Below are 19,215 nucleotides of genomic sequence, written 5' to 3'. Positions count from 1 at the left end.
AATAAGGAGAAAAGCCTTCCTACTTTTCCATTTGATCTGAAATAAAGCCAAAAGCCTTTTGTAAAACTGCACTGAATAACCATGCAGCACTCGCAATCACGGGTGGCTTGGTATTACGTTTCCCCTGCCACAATTCTGATGAATGCGTAGTATATTTGGCTAGGTTCACATGCATTTCCTGTGTCGGCCCTTGGTCTTCGAACAAAAGGGAAAAACCCACGCCTTAAATGGCCACTTCTTGCTGTCACTTCCAAGCTCCTTTGTCCTATCTTTCTTCCTTGTCTCACAGTTTCAGGTCACATGATCACTTCGCTCGACTGATGCCATCATTCTGTGGTGACCACCATGAGACTTCAAATGTCTTATCGAGAACCTGAGGGTATAACAAGTGAACATTATTGCGTTGCTCTCCGATTGGTGGCCCCACGCTTCGAGTGCAAGCCAAGCGAACAAATCAGCACCTCATCCCACATTTCTCTCATCATGATCGACTGCTCGTGTCAGCCATCCAGGCTGCGAGGTAAAAAGAGTGGCATTTGGCGGGGATTGAAAGGGGAACGAGAGAATGAGAAGGATCGTGGTTGCTTTTGTTCAAGGAGAATCATGTTGTATTATTTTAATTTGAATGGGTTAATCAAACTATATAAGCCCTATAAATCATGGTTCCGCATTTTGGTACCGATTTAATGTTATAGTTGTTGGTACGTTGTTTATATCAAATATCGGTATCAAATCGATATGGTATAGTATATTTTATATCAGTTGAATTGGGCGATACAGTATATTTTATATTATATAAGGATACGGACGGATGCTGGGGAATCTCAAAGATAAATACCAGGTGCTGCATGTTACGACACGAAGGTAAAGACACGGGACACGAATGAATGCATATTAAGACACTAAACAACCGTGCCGCAAACACGTCACGAGCATTCTCCACTGTAAACGCTCCGAGAATATATATATATATATATCGTTCAAATCCCCACATGCCAAGATCCAGCCACTCGGCCACATCAAGTTCCGGTGTTCCTCCGGCACAACAAATAATAACCCTTTCCCCGTCCTTTCGAGCCCACGAGCCGGGTCCATTCCTTCTCCGTTGCCGGTCTAGACAACAGAGACCGAAGGGAAGACTCCAAGACCCGAGTTAATTCCGAAAGCTGGGTTCGTCCTGTTTTTTGGTTCACTTTTAAAGGGTTACAACCAGGACCTCCCAAGGTCACCCATTTTAATACTATCACTTAACTGCAGAGTTTTGATGGGATCCGCTGCATTAGTGTTGATGTGATCGCACCCTATTCGAGTCCTGTTCACTGCGAGCCTTTAGCCTCCCTCTTCTCACGGATGGAAACAGAAGCACAGAGCGAGAGTCCAGTTCAAATGCCTGAAACTGAGATGCAAGCCAAAGGAGAGTAGAGAACGGGGGTCTAAAGTTGATGTCCTTCCTCAATGTTTCGTGGTCTTATTATTGGCCATTGCTGTGATTCCATTGAGGGTGGTGCGCTTCGAAAGAAGATTTCAATGAGGGTGGTGCGTTGGTTTTAGCGGAGGAGGAGGAGGAGGTATTATGATGGGGAAAGGAGGGGATGATGGGTTCAGGACCGTGGAGCGCTTGAGGGGGAGGCTGCAGGCAGAGAGAGTGGCCTCCAAGGCTGCCAAGGAGCAAGCAGACAGCATGGCCAAAAGGGTACCCATCATCATTCTTAACAGGACTGTGGTTTTTTTTTTTTTTTTGTATTCTTTATTTTAATTCCTTTTCATGTTTATTTTTGAACAGTTGGAAGAGCTGGAAAGGAAGCTGGCTGAAGAGATGAAGTGCAGGAACAGGGCTGAAAAGAGGCTCGAGAATGCTTTGAAGAAGCTGGAATCTTTGAAGATTTTGGATTCCCCCGGAAGTTCGGCGAGTTCTTCGTCCTCGCATTGCTTCTCGGGCCATCTGAAGTTGGAAAGCTGGGGACTTGGTTCGCCGACCGTCGATTGGGGACAATGTGGTTGGCAGGAGGAGGCGCCACGGCTTCTTGGTGATGATGTCTCAGGGAGCTCACTGGTCGTTTCGACTCATCGTCGAGAGCGAAGCTGGAGTTCGGCTGGGACGGCACCATCGGATCTTCACAAAGGAGAGTCTCATGGGGATGAGAGCAGCAGAGGTGGCAGCCCCCGAGTGTCGATTGCTGATAATGCAAGGTTATGTTCATTCACAGTTGACATCGCACCGAATCTTCTGACAATTTCTATCATAAGTTTCTTATTGATACACTATAACCAGTAACACTAGATGCTGATGATCCTTGTCATTGTGGATAGAACCTAAAGTGCTTCAATCCTTATTAATTCTTTTCAAGTGTTTTTATCAAGGATGACATGATTCTAAAATTGGGCATACTTGGGGAGGTTTAAAAAGAACATGTTAACAAATAATGGCATAATGCTTGGTCATAGAGTCGAGTTAGATCGCCTTGGCCAAAATTATAGAACTTTGAGAACCCTGTACTGTCTGATTACATTAGAAATGATGGGGAACAGGGGAGTTTTAGCTACAGAACTGTAAGCAGGAGTATTCAGGGAGGGAAAAAACAAGATTATTCAGCATGTATATATGAGTTCCTGAAGTTTACCAGATAAAGGATGAGCAAAGGTAACAAAAGGCTGAAAAGTCACTTGACAGAAGCACTAGTGCTTCTACTTTTATTTTTAAGTGAACAAAAATAAAAATTGCCCTAGTGTTCCTGAAAACTTTGTCATACTATTGCCAAATCTACAATTTTATGTCTTTTATTGCAACTTGCCGCATTTTCTCCTATGTTTATTTTTGAGTTAACAGGGTTAACCTCCACCTTTATTCACTTGATTGCATTTGATGACTTTGATTTTATCATATAAGGTCATGGTCTCTCTACCCTTTTCACTGACTAAGTTGTTTTTCTCACCCCTCTCTTGCAATAGCAAAATGCCAAATTTCTTTATTAATATAAGTGCAGCATTTCATAATCTGAAAAAGGCAAGTTGATATTCATATGTATATATATAATATTTTGAGAAAAAATGGATATTGGAATGACATATTATAACCCTAATAAAGGAAATGCCTTGAACAACTAGATGTTCATCCAGGATTGTGCTCTGTGGTTGGTGATTCTTGATGCCAGAACCGTAATAAACCAAACTCATGGATATAGTAATAAATGTTTTTAAAGTTACATATGATTATTTAAGAGTGCTTATCTTTTGGTAGAAGCTTATATACATGGTCAAATTAAAATGTTTGTCCAGTAATAGTACGGAACTTTGGCAAACTGCCTTAGGCAGTCTTAGGCAGTGATACTCATAAAAGCTTCAGTGAGACACAGGTGGTGGGCAGGCATCTAGAGTTTAGATGACCTAACTATTTCATTACCTTTCTATTTAGATATTGTAACTTGTATCTCACACACAGAAACACTGATGTAGTTTATCGAAAACTTGTGAGAGAAACATCAACGTAAAACTATCAATACTTTTAACTATTTGTATATACCATAGTTATGGAATCTTTAAGCAATGGATCTATAGGGAACCCATCCATTGGAGTAGAAGAGTTTTTATAGTTTCTTTTGATTTGTTAGAAGAATATAATAATATTATAGCATATAATGGCATGACTTAGATTTAAGTATTCTACTTAATACTTACTAATCAAGCTACAGGTTATAGGTATCCATGTTAAGCCACTAGCCAGAGCATTACATGATCATTAGGCCTTTAGGTGCCTGCACAAGCAAACTGTTACTTTGCCTGGTACCAAAGCATGTGGTGGATGCAATGCAATGGTTGCCAGGTATGCAGGTGGGACTACCTTGACACTTCTGTGGCTGCCTGTGTTACAAGTGAAGCTTTGTTTCCTAAAAGGATAAAAAATCAACAGAGCTTTGGGTCACCCATTTGATTCTGCATTTATCTGCTAACTTTCCACTCATTCACAACTTGTAGTGATGATATATAGTTTCTGATGCATTGCTACGTAAACAATAGTTAAATAAATCTAAATATGCTAACATATCATGTATCATACACATTTAGTTGATAGTATTTTTCTTTATTATGCAAAGTCGAATTCTGTATTTTCTCCTTCATAACCTTGAAAATATTGCACAGTATCATTAAACTCATGTGTATAGGAGAGAAACACTAGAACTTTCTTCTTCACAAATTTCCTGAGAAATATATGATTAGCTGTAGGGAAAAGGAAACCTACTAAGAGAAAAAAAATCTGCACCTGTGTTCTTGATCATTGTCCAAGAATTGGATTATCGAAAGAGATATGATCAACAATATTGAAAGAAAGTACCGACTGAAAATATTTAGCATCCATGGATAATAGCTATTTACAAGCATCGAATCAAAATCTTGTATCTCCTCTTTGATCCTGGGTGGCTAAGAAAAGCACATTTCATAACTAAGGAATCTAATATTAACCTGTTGGATCCAGAATTTGAACAAATCAGACAGAGCCTCATCACTTTTTAGGAATGGGGCCATGGCAGTTTATAAAATGAGACTGAAACTAATGTGCAATGACATTTTCTAAAATAAAAGCAGTAAATGCAGCCTTAGTCCCACATGTATTAGGATTTCTCATGCTATGCATTAGTCCAAGAACAACCTCCAGAGAAGTATACTTTTATTCCTCTTGCACATTTTGCTTGTTCTGTACCTGGTCTCTCTTTTTTCTCCTCTCAGCCACACCATTCTGCATATGGAAAAGAACCTATAATAATTTATGACTACTTTGTCTTCATAATATGTTTGCCTGCAAGTTAACTGACTTTCCTGGTTGCATCTTGTCAAGCCCTCATACAGTTTATCATCCTTTGCTCTCATTAAGCTGATCCAGATGACATGTTAATACATTGATATACTGAGAAAAAGCAGATATAACTGAAGACCCCAACTATTACAATAAGCAATGCCCAAAAGAATCAGATTTCAATGGCAGTGGTTATGAATCAACTGGATATTGCTACCATAGGATCTCTGACTATACATGACATCTATGTCATGCACATGACATGTGAAGAACTTACACTTCACATATACAATCTCTTCCTATAAACCAAGTCATACAACACACATGCACATGTGTGTCGTGAACATTTGCGTTTGTCATTATGGACAAAGGCACCGAGTTCGCTTTTTAAGAATAAGCATTTGTTGTGCAATAGCCAACCCAAACTGATATCAAGGTCAGGTGTACCCTTCATGTCTATGTCTAGATCTATATTCTATAACAACTGAAAAATTCTGATGTAATAGTTAAGCAATGTAAATCCACTCTTTGGAGAGAGTAGCAAAGTGAAATAAATGAAGCTTGTCCAAGCAAGTCAGAATGAGTGCAGGAAACTTCCTTCTTTTTATAAAGAAAAATTGCAGTAGTTTATCATTGTAGAATTGAGAATGATTCGTGAACATGACCAAGATGTTGAAGCCAGAAACTTGAAATATAGGATTTATTGTACCTTTTTTTCTCCCAGCTAGTGTTAAACTCTCTCTCTCTCTCTCACTCTCTTCAAATGCTGCTTATCATAAATTCAATAAGCTTACATTTTTACATCTTGGACCAGAAAGTCTTCTGTCAGTGATAACAAGCTGGACGATGATGAGAATCAAACTGAAGAGGTCGACAATGCATTGGCTCTAGTTCCAGTAAGCTTGCGTTGCAATTTGGAGGGCTGCAAGCCAGAGATCAACAACAACGTGCAAAGTGTTCTTATTGCCCTAAGACATGTCAAAGACCAGTTGCAATATTCCATGAGGAGAACTGGTGTTTTCTCTCCCAAAGAGCTGTATGGCCGGTGAGGGAGATTGCCTGGAGGGCCTTTCCATCCCACATATCTCTTTTATTTCCAGTAAATATTGTGGTAAAATAGATGGAAGGTCAGTGAAGTAGCTTCATAGAGGGTTTTTGTTTTGGCTAGATGATATCATATGTTACTAATAATGCATCAATTTCAAGACTTATCCTTCTTGTAAAGTGCAGCTGGAGGTTTTTCCAATGCGTAAAAATGACGGAAGGTTTGATCATAAGCATTATAATCTGCAATTGCCCAGCTGATATCATGCCTTTTTTTTTTGGGGGGGGGGGGGGGGGGGGGGGGGGGAGATGCTGGAGAGACAAGGAGAAAGGGTTTCTGAACCAATTGGCATTTTATCGTCCCTTTCATTTCACCTTATTGTTGCCAGTTCCTTCCTTGCAAGGAAAATGAGGCAAGTTCAAGGCATTTTACTAACAAAACCTGTTGCTCTCTTGGTAGTTCTCAATCTGCCCTTAAGTAGCACAACAGGATAGTTCATTCATGTTCCATCCTTTCTTAAATTCTTGAGTGAATTCAAGTTGCTATAGAGAGACCTACCGCCCTATGCCTATCTAGGTCCTAATAATTACTAGGCCCAGTTCATTAAGTGAATTCAAGTTAAACACATGCCTTCAAACCCGTACTCAAAGATTGGATGCTCCCTTTGTTCATCCATGTCGGATTTACTCCATGAATATCTCTATGCCATTGTTTCAGAAAAGGCAGTTCAAGTTAGATTTAGTATTTACATATAAACCAACAACAAAAACATGGTCGCCAATGAAGAATTTCTAGATTATTGTCATTGTTGTAGAGCTGGGAGTCAAACGAATCCCATGGCCAATAACCAAACCAGACAGAATTTAATTAACAGAATTGCTGATTGATAACTTTATTATTACAATATTCTATGAATTATTGGAAGAATTTTTAAATTATTTTTTCTCTTGATCGAATGATTCTCCAAACTATTCATTAATAATGAATCAATCCAGAGCTATTCAATTATTTTTGAATTATTTATGAATTTTACAATTTATTCACAAAATTTTCATGACTAAATATTTCTATACGTTACAAATCAATGATACCATATTTCTTTGCTAGCAGGGCTGTTGTTTTGCTACTATTTGTTATTTTTATCTCCTATACTTATTTGTAAGTAACCAAACTTTTAAATATTTTAAAAAACAATATTTCTAAAAATTCTATTAGCTTTTAACTTTTTATTATCCATTTTTTTCCTCCGAACTCTTTCTAAACTTCTGATAATTTTTTCATACTTTTCCCCAATTCTGGGTCATTATATCCATCTGAATTATTCCCAAACACCAAGCATGTGATGATGTACACAATAAATCAGTCATATGCATCTATGTACTTTGAACATAAGCTATCTCAAAAGCTCTATAGAGTCAAACAGGTTTGGATTAAGCGGGTACGTGATCAAGATTAATTCAGCAAATTACATTTCTAAAGAAAGTTATGTATTTATTTCAGCCTGTCTATTTTCTAAAACCTTGAAAAATTAATTAATATTGATAGAAATAGAGTAATGAGCATTAGGAAAACAAACTATGATGCACCACAAGGTCCGACCATAAACAAGCTGCCATAAGAAACCTGTCATTTCCCATGCAATTTACTACAAGGTTTTAGTCAAGCGTGAGACTTGCAAACCAGCATCATTCTTTATTTATTTTATCACATTTATGATATGCGATAATGTTTGACCTCTTGTAAGAGTAACAAGAAGCTATAATGTATCACCTGTTTCCTCTTGTGAGTAGCATCCATAATAAGCATCTTTATTTTACTTCACCAATGAACACACACAAACAATATTTGCCACATATTCCACAGAATTTCAAAATGAATCAGCATCCAGAGCAGTAATGGTCTCAATCATTTCAAATACATGAGGACTTCCAGCAACTGCTGAACTTCCGATGCTGAAAAAAGAAAAGAATATATGCATCTTTAGGGCTCAGAAAGATGGTTTAAATTTTGTGTCATTTGAATTCTTTGAAAATAATCCAAACAAATTTTACAGCCAAAAGAGTAAGTTACCTCAGAGATCGGCATTCTAGTTCTCACAGAATCAATCCTTGAGAGATCAATGTCAGCTACAGCAATTCCAGTTGATAAACGATCTGTAACATGGAATCAAATTAGTGTCATGAACTACACAATCTTTAACATGTAGGCCTATCAACATGCTAAAGAAATGGCATACAGGTCATTTATCTCCGTGCATTGCGTGGCGTTGGGGATAGACTCCGCATCAGAGTAAAGGTTTCTTGTACTAAAAAAAAATGGCAGATCGATATATTACAGTCTTGATATTTCTATAACAAGAGCCCAGATCCTTTTCATAACACATTTTACCTTAAAAAAATACGATGCTGGAGCAATTATACGTTGAAGCAATTTATTTGAAACAATTATGAGAAGGCGAAGAAATGTTCTATTCTACATAGCTCTTGGCAATAACCATTTTTACAATGATCTTCTTAATTAAAATCCCCAAAAGCTTTGAACTATGAAATTTGTACAACTCAAGAGAGAGAGAGAGAGAGAGAGAGAGAGAGAGAGAGAGAGAGAGAGCCAAGGGAGGGGGGCAAGGATGATGTGTTTACCTGGAAGTCGAGCTATTATTGTTCCCCATGGATCAATAACCAGAGAATCGCCATAGCTCTCTCTTTTCTCATTGTGCCTTCCAGCTTGAGCCGCAGCTATAACCTGTAAAAAAGATATGAAAGACATTCAAACACTAATGAGATCATCCACATTAACTTTAAAATTATAAAACGATTTAGACACTAGTAATTTGCACGTGATGTATTTAAATCATCAGACTATATTAAAGATAAACAATAAAAACCAAAATGTGTTGTCAGCATCTAGTAGCTAACTTTTGTTAGCCTCCATATCAAGAATTAATTGCGAGATGTGAATTTGTTTAATGCTCGGTTGACTGTTACATAAATGAGGGTCGGCATCAGTGTGTCGTTTCTTACCAGCCCCCACCACTCCAACTTGACTAAAAGATTACTAATTATATTACAAAGCACCCATCAGAGCCAGCTGCTTCTCATTTTCCCATTTTCTTTTTTTATCCTTTTCTTGCCTATGATTTTACTCCGATCCCCCTCCATATCTTACCGAGTGGCGCATAAAAAAGGATTGGTAGAAAGTGTGACAGCTTTCCTCCTTTCTCCCTACTGTAAGTGATTTTCCTACTGTTCTCGTTTCTCTCATCTCCATGCTTGCTTGTGAATCTCTTTCTTTCCTACATTCCTCCCCTTGTTTACTTTAAATTTTTCTTCAGAGTCTCAATGTCAGCCCAAACCTTGACCAACTTTGTTTCCCTAACAAACTTTTAGCCTTGCTGTTCTATGGTTCTAACCCTTTGATTCCATCCAGCAGCCTTTGACACTTCATGCCCATATCAGAAAAACGCCTCCTTCCATACTATCAGTTGAACCCTCCAAAGGTTAGATTTCATGGATGTTTTATTTTATTCTGTCCTTCTCTTTTTCTTTGTTCCTTGGCAATTTTTTGAATGCCAAAATTGTTGATAGTGCATTACTTCATATTTAGGTCAGTTTTCTGGTTTTTTTTTTAATTTGTTTGACCAAAATTTGTTGCATCGTGGCATTGCCCCTCTCTGTTCCTTGTGTGTTCTCCAAAATTGAATGTCATGCAATATCAACCCTAGGTTGCATTAAGACTATGCTCTATTAGGTAAACAGTACAATCATAGCCGTCCAGATAGCAATCCCATGGCCTATTCAAGTTGAGTTTTATGGTGTTGACACTGTTCTCATTCATAGGCATGTCGTAAGAATATAATGGTGCTTCGAACCTTGGGCTATTGCAACACATGCAACGTAGATTATTATTGACCTCCATTATCTACTTACAATAAGATGATGGAGATGTAAATGTTGACTTCTGTAAGTTTGCATAATTGTCAATTTTGATTAATCATGGCACCGATAGCCGGCAAAATCTTTGACAATCAGTAAATTTTGGCTAGATTGGCATTCCATGTCAAAAAATGTTATGATATCAATTTATCAGGTGTCCTGACTTTGATAAGGAAGCTAGCACAAAAAGACTAGTAACTAGAGCAGTCCTACAAGAAGGTACTGCGAAAGCTCAGCAATAGAGTATCATGAGTAGGGATGCTGTGCTAGTGTGTGTCCCAAACATAAACGACCGTAGTGATTAAAGGATGGCATGCTTTCCCTGAAAGTCAAAGAGATCCAAAACTAAACAGCAGTTTTTTATAGCAACAACAAAAATCTAACAGATGATAAAAAAACCTTAAACCTGATCCGGACCATGGTCTGATGTGCTGTATTATGACAGGACATACCTGGAACCCAGCATTGGGTTGGATGGCATTCTTAAATCTTTTCTAAGTTTATTAATATAAAAAGGGCTCTAGAGGGGGCACAACATGGCTTGTGCCATCCAAGGTTAGTGAGTTCATTGTAAGCAACATTAATTCTATGCAAAGGAAAAGGAGGACGGATATAGCTCATAAAATTTGAGTTATCTATGATTGCCATATTAATATCAGTATATGATTTCTACAATAATATAAACATGGATATCAATGTTACAGCTCAACTAAAAATTGATCTAAAAATGTTGGAAATTAAATGATTAAGTGAAACTCTGTCAGTTTAACTGATTTATCTTATTATCTTTATAGCAAGTTTAATAAATTTTACAATTTTCCATCCAATGTTACATGTGATATGATTCAATCATCTTACAATCTATAAAATGCTTCTTATCTGACCTTCTTTTCAGACACTCAATTCATAACTGTTTCCTGACAAAAATCATCTTTCTATTCCTATCATTCTACAAAACCATACAATTTATGACTGCTTCAACACCTCAATAAAGTTTACTTACATATATAAATTTCATGCCTTGTTAATTCTGCCCCATCGTCTACTAGAATTCTCACCTCTAATACACTACCACACCTTCAACCTTTCATCAAGATGTCATCATACTTCTGTCTGAAAAAATATCTACTTAGTCATATATTCAGCAAACATGATCATGTAAGCATATCTTGATGTGTAAGCTCTGAGCCATCCAACAGTAGGAAAAGTCATTTTTGATTACATAATCCACTGGTCCCTAGCACTGGATAATTGTTAATTTGTTTCCAGAAAAGAAAAAGGTGCTGCACTCTAATTAGTAACATAAGATAATCAGTGAAAATTAAAGAGGATTGAAAGGGTGGTGAAAAACTTTCAATGGGGAACAGGAAAATTTACAGATGAAAAATGTTTAGCAGACAAAAAGGAATGTCTGGTGTTTCATAGAAAATGTCCTTTACTAACTTTTAAAGCAAAGCAGTTACTAAGAAAATCAAGTGTTTGGTAATATCATTTGTAAAGTACTTCTACAAAAGGAAGGCAAAGAACTGCTTTTAGGAGCAGCTAGAAAAACTAGCTTCTAGCTACATCTGTGAGATTGCTCCTTGTCTTTCAAATATGTAAGCTCATCCACAAAAAAGTAGTTCTTGATATGTTATTGTCAAACACCAAATATAACAAAAGGCACACTCTATATAAGAACTTACATGAATATGATTCTTGAGAATGACTTTTTAAAAAACCAGAAGCAAGATCAAACACACCCAAAAGCATCAGAAAATGTTAACCTGAAGTTCTGAACTCTCTATAGCATCAACTGAGCTAAAAACAATCATGATTCTCTGTCCAATACCATAATACATATCCGTGCAAAGTAGCTTCTATTATTTCTGATATGAGATTATCTTTTGCATCACTGATACAAGAAATTCATATTTGGTAAGATTGAAACCTACTTGTCATACAGGAATGAGGACTTACCTTTCCGTGAGACTTAGAAGAACATTTGTTTTTATTACTCATATGAATTTAGCGCACAAGAATCTAGGCTGTTAACTTACTGAAGCTTCTGAGTCAAATCTAAAACAACTGAGACGCCAATCTTAAATCAGATTGAACAAGTGAATGGTAGCTGATCATTTGAACTAAAGCCCAAATAATGACAAGAATTCAGATTCAATTTGACTAAGCCAAAAATATAACAAGAAATATACAACCCAAGAATATTCTGCATGTTTTTTTCATTGAAATATTAGTTAATAAATGAAAAAGGATCACTATGACCTGTTCTTTGTTCTAGCCAATTATTGTGAATATGTTTCTATCTTCAATTTGTTGTTTGAGACTGAGTGTAAAGGGTCTCCATTTAAAAGTCAACTCCATAAGACCGAGAAAGTAAATAACGTTGCATCAGGAAATAGAGGGGTGAAACTCATATACATAGCATTGAGTCTCAATCGCGCGAGCACGGAGAAGAATTTCCCAATGTGCTTCCCCTGTAACTTTTGTGAAAGCTGATGGTACCAGAAAAACCTGCACATACATATTCCCAAAAATAAGAGTGAGAAATATTATAGGTACTTTCAGGTAAATGGAAATAAATGAAATCTGTAAACAAAGAAACTAAATCTGCATCCAAGTATAGCATGATGATAAACACCTGTGCCTGGTGTTGAAACCGCAACAGCTGATAAAGCTCTGGAAATCTCAAATCATAACAGACTGTAAGACCCAATCTTCCAATAGGGCTATCCTCCACAACAATTTTATCACCTGATAATCACAATATCTTCAAGTATTGTCGCTAGAATTGAAATTACACCACCCTCAGATTAAAATAAAGGAAGCTCAAGCTTAGAGTCGCCTATTTTGTGCCGAGGCATTTCAATGAAAAAAGATTTAAAGAAAAAATCTCAAACAATTTGCTGATTCTGACTGCACTTATCTATTGCAGCTAACGAGTTTAAACCAATATCCTGCAAGTTTTCATTTTTCTGACTCTCGCATGACATCCGCAAGTTGCATCAAGTACTAGGAAATATATTTTTCATCTGAATCTTATCTCATGATGTGCTTGCCCTAAGTCAAAAACAGAGTTCTGCAAACAAACATCCTAGGCCTAGCACCAAGTTTTTCAAGAGGTATCAGGATTAAACCACACAAGTTAGTGAGAGACAAAAAATGCAGACAGGTGTAGTACAAACAAAAAATATTAGAAGTACTTGTTGTCAGCTTAATAGATGAATTGCACTGGCATCTAATATCACCTATTCATTTCAGTATTTCAACAGATGTTTTCATACAGTGAAAATCTAAATCATTGCAAAAGAAAATTCATAGAAAAGTCATAGAAGACCCAAAAACTTCCATGACTTCTAAGAATACATCCCCCTTCGTGACTTCCCTTTGATAGCTTTACTCAAAAGAACACGCATACATATTTTATGTCACAAAGTGGAACACATTTAGCACTGTCAATGCCTAATCAAAGCTTAAACAGGAAAAATAAGAAAAACCTTTGGTTGGTAGGGAATTATTAAGCAGCCATTAGTTTTGGAAGAATCCTGATCCAATACATTCTGGAACAAAATGAGTCCAGGGGAAAAAATATAAAGAAGAGGAAAGTCCCATGGGCAAGCAACTTAAGCAATAAATCCAAAAAAGAAAGAGAAACCTGCCCAGATTCTTCAAAAAATTTTGGTTTTATAAATTAGAGTAAATGTATTTAGTTACATGCCATACGAAGAGATAGCGCGATCTAAATGGCACACCCCCCCCACCCCCCAACATCCACAAAAAAAAAAGCAAATGATTGAAAGATTACATGCGTAAACAAATGTATTCTGAATCAAGCTAAGAAGAGTAATTAAGCTACAACTTCGTAGTTCAAAGTTCACTAAAGTTGTATAAATATTATAAGAGGCACACGAGGTGTCTATACCTGCGGCTGTAAAATTGCTTTCCTTGTATACCATGTTCCCAGGAACATCTACATCAAACCTTCAGACGGTAGAAAGTAAGTCACTATTTAGACTCTAAATACCTGAAACCTGAAAACTTAAGAACTCACTGTAAAGGTGTCTAGATGTAATAATTGGACATAAAAGTATTCATGCCAAATAATATTAAACAGATTTATTCAAAGTGGCCTTCATTGGTGCCTTGCATGGTTATTTCATGCTAACAATCACACAAGCCACAACGAATATTTTAGGGATACAAAAGAGAAACGATTAAACCATAAATCTATTGCAAACCAGAAGTTCTTTCCCGTTTATAGACTTGGTTGTTACATGAATACACAACATGTTGTTGCGCAACTGCCTTAGCATATACTTAATGGCACCTATGGTTACAACTCTTTCAAGGTGTCCAACATTCTCCAAGTCCTCTGCACTACTTATATGTGTCAGACCCAGGACCCTAGATTTCCAGAATGCCCTGGATTAATCGAGTAATCTGTGAACTGACTTGGGCCTCTAAAAGTCGTTCCTTAGATCCATGTATGGAAGATCTCACGAAATTCAAGTTTCATGTTTTATATATGTATATGTAAAGTGCAGGTGCAGCAGGAGTGTCGCTCATGAGCACATGTGCATCATACATGTAGGAATACCAAAAAATCTAGAATTCTAGATACTTTTGCAACACAAAAGAATGCAGAATTTTCTCTTCTAGAGCAACACTTGAAGCTTTTGCAGGATATAGGACTGCTGGTATGTAACATACAATAGATGCTTCTCCTTCAAAAGAAATAGAGGTTGTGTATCACCAGATTGTCAGAATTCCTTTCAGCCCTTGGCTTTACATTAAAAATTTTAAAACAGAAGGAGCAATGGAAGGAAACTTTTCATAGAGGACAAATTTTCTCCGAAATCTGAAGGCTGCTACCAAAACAGTATATTTTAACAAGTGAATGCAGCATCTATTATGGATCTTGCATGATGCAATAAAATTCAGCTCTTTAAAGAAAATTATAGACAACATTTATCTGTATTAATTGAGTATGAATAAATGAACTTGTCAACAAGCCTCCAGTTCGGTCGGTCTCAATATTGTGACAGGGACATTCTGATTGAGATATGGGAGACTCAGTCTTTCTTTGGGAACTAGGATGTCCTTCTATTCTTAAAAGGAAGAAATAAAATACTCACTCTTCATAGCGGCATTAAAGGTGAATTACCCTATGCTATAGAGATGAATAGGTCATCTTTACTGATTGTATGTTTTTCTAACTTTTAGATTCAAGCTATAAAATTTACAGAAAATCTAATTAAGAAAGTATTCCCTCGTAGCAACAGCTTATTGCTTGCTATATGCTGATTTTATTTGATTAACACTGATCCAAGCATATATAACATAAATAAGGTGCCTGCCAAATAAGAAAATTATGTATTACAGACTATATAAGGAAAGGACAGAAAGTTACTCGGGTAATCATACATTGCCCAAAATTTATTCTGCATATTTTCAAACTTACAGGGGTTTTGTACCAAGCAAGGCCCTATAACCAAAAGCAGGCACACTTTTACATGTATACACCAAAGTTTATAATAAACCACTGTCCAAAAGGTTGACACTTGATACCAAATTCATAAATGTAATCAAGAATTTTCTCAGCATTGATGAATTATATTTTGATCCATGAAGCCAACTCAAAAAGGTGTGATGGTATTTCCAGAAAAATGTTCTACTCTGCTAGGTGAACCATCACACACCAAATAACAACAATAAAAAAACTGTAGATTTTGATAAAATGCACTGCTACGTGCAAAGATAAAAACTTTCAGATATTGCAACCATGCACATAATTTTTCACTATTTATTGAAAATAGAGTCAAGTGTTGATGCCAGTTTCAACATGGATTAGAACTACAAGTAAAATGTAGAAACTGGATGTCTTACAAATGTATCTTTTGGTATTTGTTTCTGATCTTGCCAGAATCATCAATTAAAACATGGGTATTACACAAGTGCACTTCATCAGGTCCTTTCTCTTGAAATCCTCCAAGTGACAACCACATATTTGATTCTCTGTCATTGGTAACTGAAGAAAATTCAGTGGGACTAGCATAGGCTATTGTCAGGCACTAAAATTCAAGAAAACAGGAAAATATAGCATGATCCAGAAAAGAGCTGTATCTAATCCAGAACAAGCTGATTAACAAAATATGCACTGAAAGAGAGTTGACAAACACGAGAAACAACATCAGAGCAGAAACAAAATGTCATAGTAAAGATAGTTCAATAGAAACTGTAGTGTTGCTGTCCGCTCTGATCATTATATTTACAAGAAACGGGATGCCCTTATGAGGCAGTAAATTACAATAAAAAAAAACTCAGAGAGCATTGGCATTTCCTTTACCTTGCAAGTGAACAATATCTTTGCATTATTGGTCCATCCAGAGGTTCAGCTATCTTACGAGATTCTCCTTCTTTGGCACTTACAAAGGAGAAGTTCTCCGGAAAACAAAGCAATTTCACACCAGCAGCAGATGCCTCCTAGAAAACCAAGTCGTAAAATTCAGAGGTTAGCATTAAAAGGGACCATGCAAATAATCTTTCTGAATGAAATATGAAAAAAAGGAAGAACATATTAACCCCAAGATATACAAAGAGATTTAAGCATAGCAACAACCTGATAGAAACCTAGAAATGAGATATACTGAAATGTTGTAGTTTAGAAATTATTTTCAAGAAAATCAATTTAAAAGATATCATGTGGCAGCAAGACTCGAACATGCCCAGCATGACTTTCCATTGAGTTTATTAGCTGCCCAAGGCTCAAAACCAGTCAGAATGCAATAATGAGTCAGCAGAATCCACAACCTGTTGAGGCCTAAAAGCAAGGTTCAATCAGAGAATAATCAATTTTTAAGATAACAACAGTTTGTTCAAATAGATTATGCTTATGTAACTTTATGTCAAAAAAAGAAAAAAAGAAAAAGAAAATTAAAAAAAAAGAGAAAAATTAAGAAGATTATTCTTATGCAGCTTTATGTCAAAAAAGAAAAATAAAAGGGAAAAGAAAAACAAATAAAAAATAAATAAAATGCGTACAAAAGAGATGACAAGGCTTCATATGAGTGCAGGAACACAAACAAAATTAGTGGATATCACATAAAAAAAAAGACAGCTGTATCAATTAATTAACTTCATTTCTTTTTATCAAGCTTAAGTTATATCCAGAATCCAAGAGAACGCCGTAACAGCAGCTTATCTGATTGCGCACAATGTAATGCCATATCAGGCAAAGCAACTAGTTCTAAAATGTATGTAAACCTTGTACAAGAATATATTCCTGATAAACATTAAAAACTCATTCCAGATAGTATCCTCTCCATCTGTTAGCAAGTGAAACAATATCAAAAGAGAAGAAGGCAACTCTATCTTTTACAGACTTCTATCCTGAATTCGTTCATTGAGATATTAAAGAAAGACTTCCGTTGATCATTCCAGCTACGAACAAGACAGGTGAAAAACTAAATCATCGTCAAAATCCTATTGGGCAAGCTCATTATACAACAAGAGAACAAGATATACAACATTAACCAAACAAACAAGTTTCTTGGAAATAAAATTTAAACATTCTTCATGCGCTACCACTTAGAAATGAAACTAAACTAGGGTTCTTGGGATCTAGAGATGGATGACTATTCCATGGACAGTAAACAGATCGCCCAAATTCAGTCAAGAAGAATTCCCAATATCAACCAAGAAACATCTTTCTTGGAACTAAAACTCGAAACCTCTTCATATACTACACGCTTTTAACGTGAAATTAAACTAGTTGTCTGGATTTCTAGCGATGGCTAACAGTTCCATATGATCAGCGATTAGTTCTTGCCTAAATTAATTCCAAGAAAACGTCAAAAGATTTCATAGAAAACGTCACTACACTGACATCTAACATCAAATCACTCAAGATCGCTTGAATTCGAGATATCATAATAGAACAAAGAAAGAGAGAAGGCGGCCTGCCTTGACGAGACGAGAGCAGGTGCTGTAGTTGGCGTCGAGATCATTGGTGGACGTCATCTGGACGACGCCGACTCTCGCCGTGGTGGTGGCCATGGAGCAGGAGAAGGCGGCGCGATGGCGCGAGGCGTAGCGGAGGATGGGAGCTCTGATGAGACTTCTTGGGCCGAGGCGGAGCGACATGGCCTGCCGGAATGGCGAGAAGGCATACGTTAGGGTTTGGCGGGGGTTCGATTCTCGTGCTCCGGCGGTGCGCTCTTCTTAACGAGAACCGATGCATTCTTAGCACGAAACCAAAATCGGCACAAATTCACCGACACTACTCTCGGCAATTCTTCCGCCGAACTCCAGTTATTCAATGATTTAGCGGAAATTGTGCTTTGAAATCTAAATACGTTTCCACCTTTTGCTTTATATTCTTGAGTCCATCTTTTTAATCCCACTTTTTCATGACAGAGAAATCTAAATACGTTTCACTAGTTGCCTGTGTTTCTTCTTTGGTTCTGAGCAAAATTTGTCTTTCTTTTCTTCTTATAAGTAGATCATAGTCGTACTTTTGTAATCTACCAGAACACTGTATATATTAAAGTTATCAAGTCCTTTAATATTAAAAACTGTTTTTTGAAGAAGTCATTTCACCCATATTCTTGCTAGTTCTAAATCAGAATAACTAAGAAAACATGCATCCAACTTGCAAAACCAACATAATAGTCCTAATACTATTTACTCAGAGTAAAGTTTCATATATTGACCGAAAGGAGTTGCTCAAAAATAGCTATTGAAGATCACAAAACACAACTATTTTAACAAGTAACATAACTATCATTAGAATTTTTGCCGCATGGATGCATATGCAGATAAAACCACCAAAACCTCGTAAGTTGTCTTAGTAGACATTATCCCAAAGCATTCTCTAAATAAGTTCGAGTTTCTTAACAGAATCGACCACTCTATCTCTCTTTTTTCTCTTTTCTCCATCATCAGCATAAATTCTAATTAACATATAGTAACCAATAGCTTTTTGCCTTGACTTTAATTAACATGATAAGAATGATTATTCCATCAACTATTAATATCTCAAGGCATATCTTTCAAACATATGATGGTCAATCAAATCCATGGAAATTAAGCTCATGGAGCTAATCAAATCCTTCCGTATGCCTATCAAACTTCTCTCCTTCTTCTTGTCCAAATCCGCTGGATTTAGTGTGGCCCACACCTGGAATACGAGTTCAAATTTGACTGGGCCATATAACGCAACCAACCCTCTAAATTGAGGACCGCTGTTCTTATCTATAGCCGCGTCCACTTATCACCTAGTCTTTATAGAGGGGAACAAAGAGAGGGGAGCGAAATTAGGCTAAAAAGTGGGTGGGGTTAGTTGCTCACCCCGCCATCCCCGGTCAAACCTTCAGCCTTCAATTCAGACCAAACCCACCACCCCATGAAACCATCTATTTTATTTTTAAAATAATTAAAGAAAAAAAAGGAAA

The 19,215-nt window shown here is 36.8% G+C and overlaps 2 protein-coding genes across 3 annotated transcripts; one reads left to right on the top strand and one right to left on the bottom strand.

Moving 5' to 3' along the window:
• Nucleotides 1–1,258: 1,258 nt before the first annotated feature.
• On the top strand, nucleotides 1,259–6,066 carry LOC103709157. Its single transcript, XM_008794385.4, has 3 exons — nucleotides 1,259–1,693; nucleotides 1,784–2,190; nucleotides 5,604–6,066. Exons 1-3 carry the CDS (start codon nucleotides 1,574–1,576, stop codon nucleotides 5,836–5,838), a joined length of 762 nt encoding a protein of 253 aa, XP_008792607.2. The 5' UTR covers nucleotides 1,259–1,573; the 3' UTR covers nucleotides 5,839–6,066.
• Nucleotides 6,067–7,435: 1,369 nt separating this feature from the next.
• On the bottom strand, nucleotides 7,436–17,974 carry LOC103709165 (deaminated glutathione amidase, chloroplastic/cytosolic). Of its 2 annotated transcripts, XM_008794396.4 has the most exons (9): nucleotides 17,726–17,968; nucleotides 16,110–16,246; nucleotides 15,650–15,778; nucleotides 13,686–13,744; nucleotides 12,405–12,517; nucleotides 12,185–12,277; nucleotides 8,474–8,576; nucleotides 7,905–7,987; nucleotides 7,436–7,786 (listed from the first exon to the last, which is right to left on the bottom strand). In XM_008794396.4, the coding sequence occupies exons 1-9, from the start codon at nucleotides 17,903–17,905 to the stop codon at nucleotides 7,745–7,747; spliced, it is 939 nt and encodes a 312-aa protein (XP_008792618.2). In that variant the 5' UTR covers nucleotides 17,906–17,968; the 3' UTR covers nucleotides 7,436–7,744. The 2 variants fall into 2 exon arrangements, with proteins under 2 accessions (XP_008792618.2, XP_026661725.2); XM_026805924.2 differs by lacking the exons at nucleotides 7,436–7,786; nucleotides 7,905–7,987 and adding an exon at nucleotides 8,007–8,139 and having other exon boundaries at nucleotides 17,726–17,974.
• Between the last annotated feature and the right edge of the window lie 1,241 nt (nucleotides 17,975–19,215).

Source organism: Phoenix dactylifera, chromosome 3, assembly GCF_009389715.1.
Source record: "Phoenix dactylifera cultivar Barhee BC4 chromosome 3, palm_55x_up_171113_PBpolish2nd_filt_p, whole genome shotgun sequence".
NCBI classification, from domain to species: Eukaryota; Viridiplantae; Streptophyta; class Magnoliopsida; order Arecales; family Arecaceae; genus Phoenix; species Phoenix dactylifera.
The sequence above is the reverse complement of the archived record's forward strand: the minus strand, read 5'-3'. Positions and strand labels throughout refer to the sequence as shown.

Bases quoted from the DNA above. Each gene is read 5' to 3' on its own strand.
- LOC103709165 (XM_008794396.4), bottom strand. From the start codon at position 17,905: ATGTCGCTCCGCCTCGGCCCAAGAAGTCTCATCAGAGCTCCCATCCTC. The intron at 16,247-17,725 runs GCAGGCCGCCTT...TTGGTTTTCTAG, and splicing joins CCTGCTCTCGTCTCGTCAAG to GAGGCATCTGCTGCTGGTGT. The intron at 8,577-12,184 runs GTATATGAGTTT...TCTTTTTTACAG, and splicing joins CGATTGAGACTCAATGCTAT to GTTATAGCTGCGGCTCAAGC.
- LOC103709157 (XM_008794385.4), top strand. From the start codon at position 1,574: ATGATGGGGAAAGGAGGGGATGATGGGTTCAGGACCGTGGAGCGCTTG. The intron at 1,694-1,783 runs GTACCCATCATC...ATTTTTGAACAG, and splicing joins CAGACAGCATGGCCAAAAGG to TTGGAAGAGCTGGAAAGGAA. The intron at 2,191-5,603 runs GTTATGTTCATT...ATCTTGGACCAG, and splicing joins TCGATTGCTGATAATGCAAG to AAAGTCTTCTGTCAGTGATA.